General features: G+C 46.9%; 2 protein-coding genes across 7 annotated transcripts in view; one reads left to right on the top strand and one right to left on the bottom strand.

The window, feature by feature from the left end:
* Positions 1-2,968, top strand: part of BMERB1 (bMERB domain containing 1) — a 100,048-nt gene extending 97,080 nt beyond the window's left edge. The window contains exon 6 of the mRNA XM_028517259.2: positions 1,267-2,968. Coding sequence (XP_028373060.1) covers positions 1,267-1,379 — 113 coding nt within the window. The 3' untranslated portion in view covers positions 1,380-2,968. The remainder of the gene's footprint in view (positions 1-1,266) is intronic.
* Positions 2,969-12,083: 9,115 nt separating this feature from the next.
* Positions 12,084-19,192, bottom strand: part of MARF1 (meiosis regulator and mRNA stability factor 1) — a 43,483-nt gene continuing 36,374 nt past the window's right edge. For 3 of the 6 annotated variants that reach the window (XM_028516536.2, XM_028516520.2, XM_036020908.1), the window contains 4 exons: positions 18,352-18,412; positions 18,167-18,265; positions 16,371-16,541; positions 12,275-14,619 (listed from right to left, as the gene is read on the bottom strand). In XM_028516536.2, the coding sequence (XP_028372337.1) occupies positions 14,375-14,619; positions 16,371-16,541; positions 18,167-18,265; positions 18,352-18,412 (576 nt within the window). In that variant the 3' untranslated portion in view covers positions 12,275-14,374. Of the gene's footprint in view, positions 14,620-16,370; positions 16,622-18,166; positions 18,266-18,351; positions 18,413-19,192 lie in introns of those variants that run through there. The other 3 variants (XM_028516513.2, XM_036020906.1, XM_036020907.1) reach the window with 3 other exon arrangements.

Here is a 19,192-nt window from a genome sequence, read left to right as displayed (position 1 = left end):
TGGCCCCACCTCCTAGGCCCATCACTATTATCACAAGGCTGAGATGATGTGATTGGCCAATCTGTGTCACATGCCCACTCCTGTAGCCACAGGGACATCAGAGGTATCAGAGTGAAGGGGGCTAGAAATCTTACTAGGAAAACAGAAAAAAGAATCCTGGCAAGAAATCAAAATGCCAAGCCCACACCACATTCAAGGGGCCGCATGTGGGGTCCAAATTTATACTACTTATCTGGTGTTGGAAACCCAAGTTGAAAAATTAAAACTGATCTAAAACCAGTGAAATCTCTGAGATCCCAGCAAAGCAAATGCAACATTGCTCAGTATGGACCCTTCAGCATTCTATAATGTACAGTTCACAGATAAAATAATCCCCATGAAGATAAGTTCTCAATAAAAATGTAAAACCAACGAAGAATTGAACCACCATGAGAGGGGTCTGTAGTTGCAACAAAGAGAAAAGAGAAGGTCTGTCTTCCCAAGAACTAGAAGTAACAGGCTATCTAAAAGAGACAATAAGTATATGTAAAATTATTAAAGAGATAAGAGAAGAACAACACAAAATGAAAGAGTAGGATGCTATGAAAAGAGAATAGTAGATTTAACAATTAGCTTTCTAAAAAAGTATTCTCAATGAAGTAAAAACTCAGCAGATTAACTTCAGAGATACAATCAAAGGGAGGATTCATAAATTGGAAGACACAGCTGAGGAAATTACCCAGAATGAATCACAGAGACAAAATGATAGAAAATATGAAAGACACAGAATAAAACATGGAAGATAGAATAAGAAGGCCCAACTTACATCTAATACACATTCCAAAGAAAGAGATAAGAGAATGAATGGCAGAGGTATCTTAAAAGCTATTGAATGAGCATTTTCCCGAATTAAAAGATGTGAGCCCTCAGACTAAAGTGACTTGAACAAAATTCCCATCTATACATTCACCAATGTAAATGCCAGACCCTGTGATAGTCTTGGTAGATATTGTACAATGGCAAGGAGAACTGAACAGAATAAAGTTTAAAGCTGTGGCCGGAAGCTGAGGACTGAAAGCCAGGTTACTGATAGGGAAGTGGGAACAGTCAGTGTGACCATATAAAATACATGCCAGCTCTCCACATCACCTGATCTGTGGAGGTAAAGCAAAGTCTGGCTAGGGGGTGGGGTGGGACTGGGGCTGCAGATGGTCAGGGCTCTCCTTACCTCACTTCTCCCTCTCTCCCTTCTTCCCTTTCTTTCTTTGTGCTCCTACCCTCCTGCAGGCTCCCGAGCCGAGAAGAAAGCAGAACCCCCACCTAGCAAGCCCACAGTGGCCAAGACCGGGCTGGCGCTCATCAAGGATTGCTGTGGGGCCACCCAGTGCAATATCATGTAGCCCTCATGTGGGGTACCCCCGGGGCCATGGGGACCGCCCTCCCATCCACTTGTCTTCATAGCCCCCATTTCACTGGGGCCCAAGAGCTCTCAAAGGCGGAAGGGGTTGAAGGCAAGCCTGTGACTGCCGCCAGGGGCTGGGTGCAGCGGGCGGGCCCGGCCGCCCTGTACAGAGTGTAGCAATAGGGAGTCCCTCACTGTCGCATGGCCCTCCCCAGAGCATGCCGAACCCAGGAGTCTGTCTTACCTTTTATCCAACCACCAGGAAAGGTCCTTCCTCAAAAAAGTATATCTCCACTTCTATCTAGCTGTATCTAACCCACCATGCAAATGACTTGGAGAGGGGCACGACCCCAGGTGTGTACAGTTGTGACTTTTCAACAATCTAGCACCATGTTGGACACATCCCCCATCCACCTTACTAGCTCTGCTGTCAGGCCTGCCTCAGGGGGCACAGCTCCCACCCCCCATCTGTCCTCTCCCAGGGGCTGTACCCTGGAGGGCTCCACACAGCCTACGTACCTTCAAGACACAGAGGGCTCATCTCTAGAGTGAGCTTGTGCGTGGTGTCATGGTCACATCTCCTGCTTCCTCCCCCCGTGTCTGGGCACGAGTCACATCAGGAGCATGACAATTCACTCTTGGTTCTTCCTTCCCTGGCAATGGCTGCCCCAGGTATGTGGAGCAGAGGGGATGGGGGCCTTGGCTGGGGCACACCCAGGGCTCAGAAGAGGTAGCAGAACCCTGGAGGCACCAACACTAAGGCAAGGGCAGACAAACAGGGGACCCCAGAGCCAATGCTGACCCAGGAGCTCTCCCCTCGCCCCAGAGGCCACCAGGAGGAGTGCCAGCAGGACCTCACTCACCAGCCTAACACACAGACCTCTGTAAACAACAGCAGCAGGCAGGAGAGGTGGCCTGACCCAACTGTGTCCCATCATTTGGTGGTGTATTTTAACCAGCCTAACAATTCCACCTGTGTAACTTGATGTACATATGCTATCGCCAGCTCGGCACAGCCCATGTGACCTCTCTGTACGTGTGTGTCGTGACCGGCCTCAGTAGTTAGCATAACTGAAGATTTGCTGATGTGCAATCATCCACTGAAGAAAATAAAAATGGAAACCACGTACACAGCATTTTTTAAGTTTTTACTTTTCTCTTGACTATGGAAGTGATTCACATACATAGGAAGTCACTTTAAAAGTATAGAAACTAGAAAGAACTTTTTGGGGTTTGCAGTTCTTTTTTTAACACCCACAATTCCTCCAACTAGAGACCACTCTGACATTTTGGGATAATTCCTTTTAGTTTTTTAAATGCGTTTTTTAAGTGATTGGCATTATGCTGTACCACTTTATAACCAGTTTTCTCTTCTCACTTAGCATTATATCACTATCATTCTCCCACATCATTAAAAGCTATTTGTAAACATTAAACCCTTGTCATAAATATTTACAGTGACTGCTCAGTAATCTTCTGGATATACCATAATTTGTCTAACTATTTTCTCATTATTAGACACTTAGGCTGTTTATGGTTTTTCAGCATTATAAATATTATGATAAACATCTTGAGGATAAAGCTTCATCTGACTTCCTGATTTTTCCTTGAGATAAACTCCTAGAAGTAAAGTTCTTGGACCACTAATGAGTTGCATTTAAAAAGATATTTATAAATTAAGAGTAAATTTGAATGTCTGCCAAATCACAGGCACTTCGGAGTTGACACAAAACCTCTGGGACTGAGGACCTGAGTCTTGGGTCGATGACTGTTCCCAGGGGACAGCACTCCCCGCCCTCCCCCCCCCCCCCACACTCTGTCTCAGATGTGTTTCCGCTTTAGTCCCAGCTTTGGTCTGCATGCCGCGTCCTGCCAGTCTGAAGCTGAAGGGGCTCCCTGAGGCCACTGCCAAGGCCACCACACCGGCCTCCATGAACGCTGTGTCCTCCTTCCTTGCCCAAGACCCAGCGTGAAGTCAAGCTTTAAGAGCTTTCTAGGGCTGCCATAACATATTACTTGAATCAGGGTGGCTTTAAACAACAGAAAATTATCCTCACAGCCTGGAGTCCAGACATCAGAAATCAAAGTGTCGGCAGGGCCATGTTCCCTCTGAGGTTCTAGGGAAGAATTCTTCCTTGCCTCTTCCAGCCTCTTCCTCCATCTTGGGACGACCTTTTCCTCTGTAGGCGTATCTGTGTCTACACCTCTTTTTATAAGGACACCAGCCGTTGGATTTAGGGCCCACCCTAAATCCTGGATTATCTCATCTTGAGTCTTCCCTTAATTACTTCTGCAAAGACCTTATTTCCAATAAGGTCACATACTGAAAGAGAAAGTAGACTTGAATTTTGGGGGGAAGGCTATGCAACCCACTACACAGATGCTTCTCACACTTGCAATAAAAACTCGGGCTGCAAGGGGTCTGGAAGGCCTGACCTCAGACCAATTAAAGAGCAGCCATTCACCAATTTAATGAGCCAAAGACAATTGAAACCATCAAATCCTGCCTGTAATGCATCTGCAGGACCCTGGGGTAGGCCTAACTTATGTTCCTGCTATTCCTATTGATTTTTTTTAAAACAAAACACCATTTGTATAGGCTTTTACAGAAGAGCAGAAGAAAGTAATAATCCAAGATACTCCCAGATCATTAGGGCTGTCCAAAAAACTGGGAAGCCTTGCAGACCTCAGGACCTACGTGCCTGGACTTGCCCCTTTTGGAAGCCGGGGAGGGGAAGGGAAGGATAATAACCAGAGTAACACTTGTTGAGAGCTTATCGCTCTGCACTGAGCCATGCACCCACATTTTCTCTTTTGCTCCTCACATCAATCCCTAAAGGGAGACCCTACTGTTACTTTCACATTACAGAAGAGGAAGCTATCCAAGTTCCCATGGATAACTTAGCGGTGGGACCACCATTCAGCATCCATCCCCTGTAACCTCAATGGTCCTGTCTCTTCCCACCAGCATTTAAACAAACCTCTTCCGTTAAAAAACAAACAACCCTACGTTCCAACTTCCTGAGCAGCCACCACCTTCTCTTCTCTACATCTCCACGGGGTCTTTTTGAGACTCCTTCATCATCTTACTATCTCCATTTTTCTCATCTCTAACTCCCTCTTCAACCTATTGTAATCTGGTTTCTGCCACTCTCTTGTCACCAATCCCTCTCACTAGGGATGTCACCATTTGTTTATATAAAGGAAAAAATCTTTTTCTTTACCCATCTTGGGTTCTCCAGCCAGGGCTCTGTAACTGAGCCCGTCCAAAGACAGACAAACGAGAGTGAAGCAGAGAAGTTTGTTACCTTATGCCTCCCTCATGGACACGGGGGCAGCCAGCAATGAGTAACACAAAGAGGAGGTTAGGGCTTGGGCTTCTGTACCATCTTAGGCTAAAAGAAAGGAAAAAGGTTTCTGGGGATTCTGGGGCGGGGGTGGGGGGGCGAGAGGAAAAGGCAAGTTACGGGAAGGTGATTGGGACGGTAGACAAGTGTTGTTTAGTGAGGTTTGTTGTGCAGATGTAAGTCCTGCCTTCTCCATGGGTAAGAGTGTCCTCTTCCTGGTATGGGAGAAGGAGACCCCTTTTACAAATGGGAATTTCTACTTCCTTTATACATGGAAATTTCCTTTGTAAAGATGCCCCTGTTTTTAGACCTTTGCTTGCATCTGCTGGTTCTCAATGGCCTGTAGCTTGAAATAATCCATATGCCAAAAAGACACCCTCATTTACATCCCCTGATGCACGCCAGCCCTCATGCTGCCCTAGCTCTCTGTGCCGTGTCGCCACACACTGGACTTCCAGGATGCTCCCCTCCCTAGGTGTACCTCCCACTGCTCAGAACAACATTTATCCAGTCTTTTAAAACTCTCTTCCTCTGCTCAGGACCTGGCCCTGAACATTCTGCTCTCCCGCTCTCCTGGTCTTGGATGGCCATCCGCACTCCGACTGCTCCTGGCTTCTCTCTTTGGCCCAGAACTTTCTCCTACACTCAGACCCACACCTTCAACTGCTTCCTGAAGATCTCCATCTGGATCCAGAGTAGGCACATCAAATGTGACATATCCTAAAATATGGGTCCGCAAACCAGCCCACCACTTGTTTTTGTAAATTAAGTTTTATTGGCACAACCAAGCGCATTTTTGGAGGTATCGTCTGTAACTGCTTTTGTGCTACAACAGCAGCTGAGTAGTGTGGCAGAGACCACCTGGCTTACAAATCCTAAAATATTTACTCTCTGGCCCTTTAAGAAAAAGTTGGCTGACCCCTGTCCTAAGTTCCGTGTGCTTTTCATCTCAGGAAAACATACCATCCAGTTGCTCAACATTATCCTAGGACTTGCCCTTGACTTTTGTATTCTTCCTCACACCCACCCACACAATTTCCAAGCCTTCAGCATCTGCCTCCTAAATTTCTGTAGACTATGTCTACACCACCCCTCCCTAGCACGGCCTCCATCTTTGGCTTGGCGAACCGCAGGAGCTTCTTAACGGGCCTCCTTGGCATCGGTCGTTCTCCACACTGTGGCCAGGCGATTTCCTTTATGGGAACCCAACTGTCATCCCCTCTGTAAAACCATTCCCACCACCATGGGGTGAAATCCATGTTCTTACGTGTGGCTTAAAGGCCCTCTCTGATCTGGCCCCTTCCTACATCCCTTTCCTTATCCCACCTGCTCACCTGGGTCCCTCTGTGCTGTGGCCACAGAAGGATTCTTTGGGTTCTGTGTTCTTGCCATGTTCTCTGTTGGCCCCTCTCCTGGACTTTGACATGTTAGTCCCCATGCCAAGAACTCAGATTCCATGCCAGCTTTTCCTCTCATCTACCTGTGTGCTACTTTGAGGCCAAAGTGACACTCCTAATGTGCAGAGTTAACCAGGGGTGTTGCTTCTCAGTGTATAACTCTCCTGTGCCTCTCTCTGGGGTTAAGAGAACAAAATGAGTGGAAGCAGCTGGGGAGGAAGAAGAAACACTGAGTGTCAAGGACAGTGTGTCCCGCAACATCCAACTTGACCCAGAGGTCAAGTGACTCTAAGAACTTTACAAAAAGGGTCCACGGGACTCTGCGGTAGAATGGGGTTGGCGTGAGCAGTTTCAGCAAGGTGCTGGCGTGAGAGCCAGACGCATCAGGCAGGGGAGTGCTCCCTCACCCACCGTTTCATAGGAGAGAGGGAGGGATCATCACCTCTATTTGGCAGATAGGGAAACTGAGGCTTAGAGAGGGGAAGTGATTGATTAGCCCAAGGTCACACAGCATGTAAGTGTCAGAGCCAGGACTTAAGTCTGAGAGCAGGGTGAGAGCCAGACCCAGGGTATTTATTTCTCATTTCTAATTCCAGCAGCATCACCACTTCATTCCTTGTGGAGCTGAACTCACTTAGTGATTCATGGCCACTCCAGCAGTAGCTGAGCCTCTCACAAACCTTAACAGTCCAGGGTGGCTGCACAGAGCTCATAGCTCAGCTCCTCTGCAGCTTGAGAAGAAGCAGTCAGAACCTGCCCAGAGCTACCAGCCAAGACCCAAATGCCTGCCACCAGTAGGATAGGTGGGTGGGCATCAGAGAAACCTGGCTTGAGGAAAATGTCAGGTCATTTTTCCATTTGTTCATGAGTTATTTCCAAGAGTGGCATTAGGTAATGGGTAACACAGAGATGAATCAGACAGGGGTGGTCCTGCCTTTGTGCAACTCATATGCTAGTGAGAGACAAGGCCATCAAAGAAAGACAAGGAGAGGCCTCCTCACCAGTGTTAAGTCTGAACAAAGCCCCCTGACCAGCAGGATCAGCATGAGGGAAAGCAGCTGAAAAAGTGACAGGAGTGGGGCTTGAAGTCAGCCTGCCTGAGTTAAACCCCAGCCGCAGCGCTCCCTGTGGAAGCCCAGACTGACAACACGGAGAAACAATGGGAGGATTAAAGGAGACAATACAAGGGAGCACCCCCTCAGAAAGCAGAATTTATTTATAAAAAATTGTGCACTTATTCTTAACATGTTAAAACTTCAGTCACCTTCAAGTGCTCTCCATTTGATGTAATACACCTATCGAGATGTTTCCACTGCTCAAAACGGTTTTTGAACTTGTTGATTTTGATGTGTTTTAGTGCTTCTGCTGTTTTTTACTTCACCTCTTCCATATTCTCAAACTGTTTCCCTTCGAGGACTTTTTTTTCATGCAGGGAAATGGTGAATTGGGAGGGTGTGGCACAGAGGTTATGCTGTTTTTGGTCAAAAACCACTGAACACTCAGTGGGGTGTGGGCAGGTGCGCTTGTAAATCATCCATCATGAAATGGGCAAATGCGCTGCAGAGACATCACAAAACATTCACTGAAGCCAAATGCAGCCTCTCACAGCAATGCCAGCTGGTACACTGACACAGATGGGTTCCTAGAACACCCATGTAATAGGGAAGCCTGTGCTACCAGGGGCCAGCCCTCCAGAAGATAATTCTGTTGTTTTTTTATGTGTGTGTAGGAAGGGTATAGAACAAGACACGTATTAAAATCGATTATTATGGGTTAAATCTAAATGTAGGAAGCTGTGGAATCAAAAGGCTGAGGGTCTTAGAGGGCCTGGGGCTGGGGGCTAGGGAGGAAAAGATGAGGAAGTCCTTCCCGGTCCTGCCCTCACGAAGGTGACAGTGAGCAGACACAGGAACTTGCTGCAGTGTGACAATGTTGTGATCCCCATTCCAGGCACTACCTCAAGATGCCTGCACCTTCCCTGGGGTGTGCGGTCCCACAGTCACCCCTGACCCCGACTGGGCCCCCACCAGGTCTCTGCACCCCTCACATCTGTTCCCAAGGTCGCCCCCTCCCTCAACTCCTGCTGAGTCCCAGGTCGAACTGGGCCCCTGTTCTCCACTCACCATGGAAGCCACGCTGCACAGAGCCTTGGAACCCAAAGCCAACCTTCCAGACGTTTATGGAGGTGGAAGGGAGTTACATCACAGCCACTCAGAACAGTGAAGCCTAATGCTTAGATTCCCCATTTCCACCAGCTCTGCCACCAGCCGCCATTTGGCTCACCCGGTCCCCGGGGCCTCTCCTCCTTCCCGCTTTAGTGGAACAATGGGGCCCCCTAAAGCCTTTGGCTACCCTCAACTATAGGCGCCCCCTACAGGCCCAGGAACCTCAGCTGTGCTGCTAGCCAGCTCAGGGCTCGCCTCCCACCCACGAAGATTTTTCTCGACTGCGAAGATATCTGTGGCTCATTACTCCTCCTCCCACAGAAAAATCAGCTGCCCCACACTTGGGTTTGATGAACAGTTGTGGACTTGCTCCAACCATTCTCTGGGTTATAAGTGACCAAAACTCAAGTCAAACAGGCAAAGAATAAGGGCATTTTTTTGGCTCCTGGGCTGGGATGTCCTGGATCTAGAGTATCACACAATGTCACCTGGACTTGGTGCTTTTCCACCTGTCCCTTCCACCTCCCTTGGCTGGCTTTGTCCTCTGGCAGAGTCTCCACGTAGAGCCTGTGGCAACAGCTCCCAACTTCCGGCCTCCCTGGCTTCCCAGAGTAACACTCTAGCAAATTCAACACAAATTTCAGCATGGAATCTCCCGGGCCTGGCTTGGGTGGTGTGGAAATGTAAACTAAGGCACATTAAAATTTTGAGTTTATTTGAGCAAAAATCGATTCAAGTTGGGGAGCATCCAATGTAGCAGATAGAAAGGAGCTCCGAAGGGCTGTGCAATGAAAGACTTTAATAGGCAGAAGGGAGCAGAACTGAGAAGGTTATTACACTCAGCAAAAAAGTGAATTGGTTATCACCGGGTTATGCTAATGTTCCTTGTTGGAGATGGCAGGGGTTTATCAGGCAGATGGCCTAACTTGGGCTGACTGGGTGATTCCTGATGCACTGGCTTAAGGTTCCATTTCTGGAAGAGGCAGAACTGTAATGAAGTCTCAGTCTGATGTTGTGGGACTTAGCATAAGTGACTCCATTTTGGGCCTGTTGTTTTAAACAGTCCCAGGCCCGTCCCAGAATCACTTGCTGGGCCAGACATGTGTGACATTAAGACTTCAGTTGCAGACATAATGTCACATCACCCTTAAATCCTACAGCATGTACTGAAGAGCACCGGTGTTCTCTTTCACATTCCAGTGATGCAATATTTTAACTAGTATTTACATTTTATCAGCTCTCCCAATAATTTGCATTATGGCAACTCTCCTCCTCCTCTATTTCAGATTTGGCCCAAGAACAAGTGTTTTTCATTGCCACACCTCTAATCTCTTCCAGTCATTTCTGTCTTTCATGACTGACGGTTTTGAAGAGTGCAGGCCAGGGGTTTTAGTAGGCAGCCTGCATTTTAAACAGGTTTCCTTGGTGATGAGATGTAGTCTCTGATCTGAGAACCACTGCCACCGAGGGGTCTTCCTGCCCAGTCCCAAGTCCTGCTGCCACAGGGAAGGCGGCAAGGCACAGCTGGGCCCACACCTTACTCATTGGTGTGCCCACACCTGCCTCAGAGCCCAACACCCTGTGGGAGCCTCAGTAAAGACTGGACTTGGGAGCTGTGTAGATCAGGGCCTCCAGCCTGGCTATGCCACAGAGTGACTTGGGCAGTGGCTCGGCCTTTCCAGCCTTACTTTCCCTATCTGTAACCCAGTGTGAAGGTGCAGGGTGGCTTGGTCTAGCTGTATTTAAGGGCCCTTTCAGCTTTGACACTTGGTTGTTGGCTTTCAGAAGCTTAAGCTCAGACCCCCTTTCCCCCATGTTGGAAGCTGGATAGGATGTTTTAGGCCTCCTGTGCCAATCACTAACTCATTCATCAACCTATGGATCATCTAGAAGGTGGGGCCTGTGACTTGCTTCTGACTAACAGAAGATGATGGTGGGGGGGGGGCAGTTACTTCCTTGATTAGCTGAGTGGAGGGAGGTTCTCCTTGCTGGCTCAAGGAACTAAGCTGTCATTTTGAAGCCCTCATGGCAGTAAACTGTGGGTCGCCTCTAGGATTTGCAGCTGACAGCCAACAAAACCTGGGGCCCTCAGTTGGGAGAGGAGGGAGGTTGTGGAGGGTCAGCAGGGGTCAGGCCTCAGAGTCCAAGCCTGGCTCTGCGTCTGGGAAGGCTTTCAGGCACAGTAGGGAGGGGACAAGGCCTTCGCATGAGCTGCCTGCAGCAGGGGGAAGAGATGGTGCGGCACCCCAACCTCAGCTGTGCTCCTGGCTGTTTCTCCACTGTGGCGCCAGTTACTTAGCTTCCACCTACAGTTGTTTCTTCCTCTTTTCCTCTGTGCCCTAAGCTCCCCATTTCCAAATTCTCCCTTCCAAGAAAATGTGAATTCTTATCATCTTCTTGAGGAAAGTTCATCTTGTCCCACCCACCTGAAGAGGGGGGTTCTCTCTTCCTGCTGTTATATAGCTTGCCAAATTCGTCCCAAAGGCAACTGGTGTTCTCACATTCCAACCTAGGCTGTTCCCCAGGGCTGCCTACCTCCCAGAGAAAGACTAGAACTCTCCCAGGAAACAGACTCGACACACCTGCCCTGGAAGTATTAACTCAAACAAGCAAATTGGATCTGTCATCTCTGCATCTCTCCCTAGAGTCGAGTCAGAAGAGGTTGGTGTAATCACATTAGCAGTGGGAGATGGGCCAGCTGTTGCTCAGGCCCAATGGAAAGCAATGTTGGGAGAGTGCGAGGCCAGGTAAAGCAGTGGTGAGGACCACGCTAACTCGTTTATGGGGCAGTGATTGGGGTCTTCCTCCCCCAGCCCCAGAGCTTATTATGTGACCTGTCCCAATCTGCACAGCAAGAGGCCATAGCAGGTCACTGGTGTGGGAGGAAGCAGGGATGCTCCTGAGCCACGACTCAGTCTTTGCACACTGGAGCGGCTGGAAACCAGAGAGATCTCAAAGCACGATGCTCCTTGCGATGGGGAGACAGATAGGGTTAACTGCACATGTGGAGGCAGGTCCTAGATTGTATCTCCTCTCATGGACAAATCTGCTTTTACTCAGCCATCTTCTAAGCTACCTTCTCCAGACGGGATGGGAAACACACAAGGATAAACATGAATCCCCATTTCAAACCCTAAACTAAGACCTACAAAACCTCCCTGTCCTGCTCTAGAGGGGCACGGTGGCAGCTCAAGCTTTGCTGCAAGTTTGCTACCACAAGAGATGTTTTGAAAGGATTTCCAAAGGTCTTCAAGTTTCTTAATGTTGGTCTTTTAAAAACTGCAGTTCATTAAGAGGCAATTTACCCAAACGCCCAAGTCTCTTCCAGGTCCTTTCAGATTCATACAAGGGGTGAGCGGTAATAGCCTCAGGGCAAGAGCTTCGCAATGGAAATTTATGACAGAAGTGTTCTCTAAGCGGACTTACTCAGAAAGCATGCCTGCAGCGACCAAGACCAAGGCAGCCTGCAAAATGGATTTCTCTCACAGGGGGAGAGCCTAGTAATTATCCTAGTTTTATAACTGGAGCATTTTGTGGTTATTGTATTTTCCCCACACGTGATTGTAACTGAACTAGGCTGGAAACCCTGGAGGGCCCTGAACACAAAGGACCCATATTCAGTCACCTGCCAGGGCTGGATGCCAAATTAAAAGGGTCTCCAAAATGTCAGACCAATCTGTGTTCCATCTCAGATTTTCAGAAAGGGCGAAAAGCTGGCGGAAGCAAAATGAAAAGATGACACAACTAGACTGGTTTATAATCCCTCACCTCTCACACACACTTGGAAAACAGATTGGATGCTTGCTTGTAACGTTTATTGACAACTGTTTGGTCCCAACACACAAAACAGCACTTGAACCACAAAAAAAGTGTCCAAACAAAGTAGACAGTTGAGAAAAACATCTTTCCCCCAAGCCCCTTCCAAAACAAACAGTGCAAGACGGGAAAAGGGGTTTTGGTGATAACTTACATCTTTTTTTTTTAAAGATAAATCTAGTCTGGTACATCTTTCCACCCAGAAATAAAGAATTTCATTGTCTTAATTCTGATACATCATCTTGTCACATCATTTAATTAAGCCTCTGGATAAAAAAATAGATAGCAATTGACTGGCCATTGCAGAATACATCACGAACACAACGAACATCGGCTGTACTTCCCTATCTTCAGACAGCAAGTGACAGAGTCACACACGCGTCCCGGGCGACTCCAGCGCGCGGTGCGGCCACACTCACACAAGAGCACGTGGCTTCAGTCTCTTCTCTGTTTGCCACCCAAAGAAGCTGCTCTTTGAGACTGTTCCTTGTGACTTGTAATGGTTCCTCGTGACTTATGTTTTTAAAATCCACAGTTCTTTACATGAGAGCAAAACTAAAGTCCAAGTGTGCAAACTCAGCCTTATGAAATCTCAGAATAAGGCAACTGATTACTCAACACTAACTATATCACATTGTTTAAAAGCTTCTTTTAAAAAATCGCACATTTGCACTGCACTTCCTGTCACACTGTCTGTAGAGGAAATGCCTTCGGAGGGATTCGCAGAGTGCCACCATGCTTAGAAGGCTTTTCCAGTGCAGTTCCATCTTGATTGGGGCTATGTCTTGAGAAATGGGAATCACTGGCTTCATAGAAAAGATTTGGGGAACAAAAACCTAACTTGTAAAAATCTCTTTATAGCCCTTATTTTGTGGCATTTTATCAAAATGCTGGCTATAAAATCAGAGCCCATTTTCTGGCTTTCCAGAAATTACAAAATATAAACATTTCCCCAAAAGAAACCATCTAACAAGTGGAAGACCTTTTGCCAACAGGCTCTGTCTGCTCTATGAATGCATCCGCCTACTACCCAACAAATACAACCCATTGTAAATGTCAGGCTTCTCCAGGAGGGGTGAGGGACCACCAGTCTGCCTCAGCCACCTCGGGGCGAAGGTCATTCCACAGGGCAGTGCTCTCTTAAAGGCTGGCTTTTCCCGAATACCAACATCAGATACCACAAAAACCTGAACATGCTTCCAGCAGTGAGAAGTGACTGAGTTAAAGTAGACACTCCAGACACACAAATATTATACACACTTAAAGCTTCCCAACTGCCAAAACCAGCATTAAGTTGATCAACCTTGGCCTTTATATGTTTACATAGAATTTCTGAGTGTTCCCAGTGGAAAGAGTATCAATACCGCCCCTGATCTGTAATTTATGCATTGCATATTGTAGAAAATCAGACACTCTTCCCAACACTGCCTCTTGACACACAATTATGTGTGTTGGACTTCAAATGCTGACTTTAAATTCATGACACCAGACCATCTCCTCTTCCTTTACGTAAGGTACATCAGACTGGAACCTGACATAAAAGGGAAGCTTAAATCATCCTCAACTTTCTAGAAAGCTCCTAAATGGAACCCCAAAATGGAAACACTTAAAAATTTTGCGATGAAACCACATTTGTCAACTACAGACATAGTTAAATAAAAAACAAGGCACTCTTACAAGTCACATGGAAACCAGGACCTTTCACATCCAACCTGGAAATACATCCTTACCTCCCGGCCCACCCTTCTTCAGTGTGTGAACACGCAGGGTCACTGAACAGGCTTTGCTTCGAGACACATCATGCATATAATTGATACTGTCTGAAAATACCAGTAAGCAAAGGCTTAGAGACTACATTATGCTACGCAGAGGATTATACCACCGATGTGGCTTAATGGAAGTAAAGCTACTTCCTCCAGCTGAGTTCTTACTGCTTCCTTCTTATGGAACACCTTCCTTCATAGAACACTGGGTCTATTTCATAATAATTAAGAAAAATTTGGTAAAATATATTAAGAATTCTTTAACAAATACCAGAAGTTTTTTTTTCCTTTAAAGAAGTGGGGTGAAAAAAAAAGAAAAGAAAAACTTCAGCTCAAAGCTGTGTTCAATGTAAAAGGAACAAAACATTATGGAATACATCTAAAGATGAAAGGAGTGGCTTTTAGGGGGTTTTCACTAAAACAGCAAAGGCTGGGTTTTTTGAGCCCACTTTTGTGTGCGGAATCAGACAGTGTTTTCCCATCTTAATTCTATGTTCAAAACGAGTCAAAGCTTGGTTACAGGTGCAAAGGAAAAGTTGGCTGCCAATTTTACTCTATTTTTGGGTTGCTTTTTGGCTGGGCTTTCCACAGGGTCCTTGCTGAGCTGCGACTCTGGGGTTTCTGAGGAGGGACAGGGAGGCACAGGGGCCTCGGCTGAGACGCAGGAGGAGCTGGAGTCAGAGGTCGGCTTTTTGTTATTTACCGGTACTGGAATATCAATGTTCTTTTCTTGATTTAAAATCATAATTTCTGTAAACACAGAAAAGCAAAGAGGTTCAATTTTAAACCTGTAAGAAGTATTAGTTTTCAGTTTCTCATATTTTCACAAAAAATTATTTAAAAATAACCCCCCAAATGTCACACCCATGTCCCCATTTACATATAGCTGTGTGGCCATTACATGTCACAGTCAAATATCTATAAACTACATCTTAGCTCTCCCTTGGATTATAAAGTACTAGAGATCTTCACTTTTGGCTACAAATCAGTGCAAAAAAACATTTTCTTTCCACTTTGGATTCTCTGCCCATTCATTCTCTGTCAAGTAGTTAAGGATCCATAAGCCACATGTGACTTACAGACCTTCAGACCAGGAGGGCATCCAGGGCCATTCCTTTGACAGAGGACCTTCTGTCGTGTGGATGTAAGGTCAGGGTGGGAAGTAAGAGGAGAGTGGCAGAGGTATAACTGCCCTAGAAAATCCAGGAAGTCAAATGCAGCTGGTTTTCCTGCAGTGCAGCAGGTGCTCTTTCTCTGGTAGAGCCGCAGGTGTTAATCTGCTGAATCCACAGAGCCACATGCTCAGAAGAGATGTACTGTCATACACTCGACTCCCGTGTGTGCAAAGGGCTCTCTTACCAAAGGCACACAGAAGGTGAGGGTCGTGGAGGGGACGGCATAGACCCAGCTCCCTTCTCAGGCTGACACACTCAGTGAGGGGAGTGGGAGACAGAACTGCCCACACCATTCCAATTATTTTCTCTCTCTTGTCACACGGGAATGGCTGATGCATAGTGTGACTCGTGTGTATTAAATGCACCAAGCCTACAGCCCCACGGAAGAGCTAATATCAATCTGCCACCAGCTCTAGCCATGCATTCCAGGGGCTGGATCTTCTAGTATCAGAAGCCAGGTGTATGGTCCCCCGTCTCCTATTTTCCAGATAAACAGCCTCAGTTCTTTCCCTGGGCAACAGTGCGAATGCTGCATGAGAAGACTAAGGGCTGTGAAATTCACCCAGTGGTCAGGAGAGGCTGTCTCTGTGGTCTCCTGGAAAGCTGCATCAGCAGGGCGGGAAAGGTCTGGTCACAACAGTGAAGATGACAAGGGAAATTCCTCATCAGAGCAGGTGAGCCATCCTCTCAGGTCAGGTGATACAGCAGAAAGACAACAGGCCTTGGGTTCAAGCCTAACTTTGCCACTCCCTAGCCAGGCAGCCGAGAGCCAAATTCATCTCCAGTCATGATGCTAGCTACGCCTGTCACCTAACCTACAGAGCCGAGGTGGGAACTAAATGTGCCTGAATCTGTCAGCCCCAGTGCAGGGTCAGTGCACAGTGAGAGCCAGGCAGTGCCGGCCTCATCAGCGCTCAACCCTGTCAGCTTTCTCTTCCTTCTCTGATCCCTGTGCAGAGTCTGGAGTCAAGACAAAGGCTGCCCCCTCCCTCCCCAACTCAAACCCTCGTAAAGCCCTGCACCCTCTGGAGTCATTCTGGACAATCTGCAACAGGTGACATGTATATCTGGTGACGAGGGTGCCTCCTTTCCAGCTTAGCTACGTGACTCCTCATGACTCTCCATCACTCCCCCTTGCTTGCTCCCCAAGTCAGCTTGGGCTGTAAGCCCAATTTTGGAGGAACCTTAACAGAAAAAGAGGGTCCTAAATAATCAGCACAGGTATTTTGTGCCTGGGAAAGTATAGTTTCTCCCCACCTCTATCAAACATGGAATATACTGGCATGATGATTTTATTCTTTAAGCCCAAAATGTAGAACATCCTACCAGAAGGCTCTTGGGGGTGTTCCTCAAACTGAATGAGATCAGCAGACTGAAGGACAACAGGGTCTGGCCTCAGCTGAGGGGACGGCAGGCAGGAAGGGACAGGCGCACAGAGGAGGTCCACGGGGGAGTCGCTGGTCAGGCGGAGAAGCTCCTGCTCCGTGGGACAGGGCCCTGGACAGAGAAGGCAGGCTGTGACTCGACTCAGGACAGCAGTCCACCACGAGTCTGTGCCTGAGGCTTTCTTTCGAAGCCTTAAAAGATGAAAAACATCAGAATGTACTCAGAAATCAAGGGTTAAAAAGAGCCATTAACAGAAAGATCTGGGTCTCTCTCTTTGGTAAGTGAAATGCCACAGGCCAGGATCTCCCCAGGGCCCCATCAGAGAAAAAGGGCTCCACAGTCAGCTTCTTAAGAAAGGAAATAACACACCCTTAGAGAGGGTAAAAAGTAGTTAAAGGAGCAAAGCTCAGCATTACAAGACTTGGATCCAAATTCTGTCGCTTCCTAGCTGAAGGATCTTGAGTAAGCTACTTAACCTCTGGGAACTTTAAAGATTTTATTTATTTTTAGAGAGAAGGGAAGGGAGGGAAACAGAGAGGGAGAGAAACATCAATGTGTGGTTGCCTCTCGCACCCCTTACTGGGGACCTGGCCCACAATCCAGGCACATGCCTGGACTGGGAATCGAATTGGTGACCTTTCAGTTTGTGGGACAATGCCCAACCCACTGAGCCACACCAGTCAGGGCACCTCTGGGAGTTTTTGCTCCTCATTTGTAGAATGTAGATAACTACTCCCGAAGGTTGTTCTGACATCTGAGAGACGAGTTACTTTAAGGTACACTATAAAATGTAAAATGTTGCATAACTGAGTTATAAACACAGAACACAGTAACACTATCTAATGACTTGCATAGTCCAATTAAGATAAAACTGTCATACACAGCAATGGATTCAAAAGTCTCAATAAAGGTAAAATTGCTATAGAATGCAAGTGAGCTGATTTCTATCTACGAAGATGGTCCACGTAAAATCTAAGTGACTCCATGTTGTTTGGAGTAATGTTAACGAATTACCATCAAGTCTGTCCCAGGGATGTCCTGTGACAAAGACTCTCCTTGACCCAACTTTAGTCAGGCTCTTCTTAGCCCCCATCTCCACTAGACCTTGACCTTGGCTTTCCATATCTGTCCTGTCCTTGCTGAGTCTTAGCAAACATCTTGGGCAGTTTATTGTGAATCCTCCAGCCACACTACCTGATCAAGTCACTCAACCAGCACTCCACCACTGCGACGTCTAAGTCCTCGGTCTGCCTTCAGCAACAATCCTCTTGAGTCAGTTGGGCTAGAAACCCCCTGACCCTGAAGTCTCCTTCCAGGTAATTTCCCATCCACTGACACCGCACTCTGCTCCTTGACCATAAATCCCCACTGTCCTTGTTATATTCGGAGTTGAGCTTGATCGCTCTCCCCTAGTGCAGCAGAGTTGAACCCCTTGCAATAGTCAGGAACTACTGTTTAACAAGAGTGTCAGAATAATTTTTTCCTTTAATATCTGAACTGGGTTGACATGTCATCTTGGGAGTGCCAACATCCCTTAAGAACCTTAACCAGTCAACTATAAAATGCTATCAAATGTAGGCCAGTTTTTTCTGTTACTAACCACATACTTTAAAAAAATGTATGAATGAATACTTTAGTAAATGAAAATGACCCACTGACATCTCTCCTACCCCGTCCCTACTCCAAGCCGCTTCTCCTAGAATTTCATCAGCTTTGCTTTATCTCTCCTCTCTTACCATCTCCATCTGCTCCAAGTTCAATTTCCGAGCCTGTGCAAGATTTAGGCACCTCCGGAATATGCTCAGTAGCTGAGGGCAAGTTTGAACTCAAATGACCTAGAGGGCAAAGAGCACCTGTCAGAGGGAGAAGTCAGTGATAGAACCAGGATTTCTGAAGGGGTCAGGGATGGGTGCTTACTTACTTTTCATGTCATTTTTTAACACTACGATCCTCTTCTGACCATGTCCTTTTATCCAGACCACCTGCACACAAGACATACTACTGGTTAAGCAATGGAAAAGACCTAAAATTCGGGAATAATGTGACCTGTGTCTACCTTAAACATACTAGAATTTAGAACTGGATTAATGCCAAGAAAAAAATTTTCTATACTCTCTCTTTACCTTTTTTTTAAAGCAACAGAGGCTTGCAGAAACATGTCCCGTATAAAAAGCTGTGCAGTCTAAAGATCGTGACACTCAGCTTTAAAAATATTCTTTATGGCTTTTAAAAAGATTGTCTTCCAAACACCAGTTCTGGTCTATAAATGAAGATAATTCTCACATGACAGCCCTTACTATTTTTCCCAGAAACTAAAGACACCCAAAAGAATTAATGGAGATTTCCCAGATGCCCCAAACTAAGTTCATTATCCTAACCCTAAAACAAAGTCCTCTCCCTAATGATGCTGCTCTCCACCTCTGTAGCCCAGCCCTGGGCTCCTGGAGCGCTCCCACAGGCATTCGTCACCAAGCCCCTGATGTCAGCCGCTATGTGCCCTACCTACCCTTCTCCCTCTAAGATTTTCACTCAGAGCCCTGGCTGGCATAGCTCAGTGGATTGAGCATGGGCTGCGAACTAAAGTGCCGCAGGTTCGATTCCCAGTCAGGGCACATGCCTGGGATGCAGGCCGCGGCCTCCAGCAACCGCACATTGATGTTTCTCTCTCTCTCTCTCTCTCTCTTTCTCCCTCCTTTCCCTCTCTAAAAATAAATAAATAAAATCTTAAAAAAAAATAGAAAGATTAAAAAAAAAAAAAAGAT

The sequence above is a fragment of the Phyllostomus discolor genome, chromosome 3, assembly GCF_004126475.2.
Source record: "Phyllostomus discolor isolate MPI-MPIP mPhyDis1 chromosome 3, mPhyDis1.pri.v3, whole genome shotgun sequence".
Classification (NCBI taxonomy): domain Eukaryota; kingdom Metazoa; phylum Chordata; class Mammalia; order Chiroptera; family Phyllostomidae; genus Phyllostomus; species Phyllostomus discolor.
Note: the sequence above shows the minus strand (reverse complement) of the source record. Positions and strands in the feature narration are given on the sequence as shown.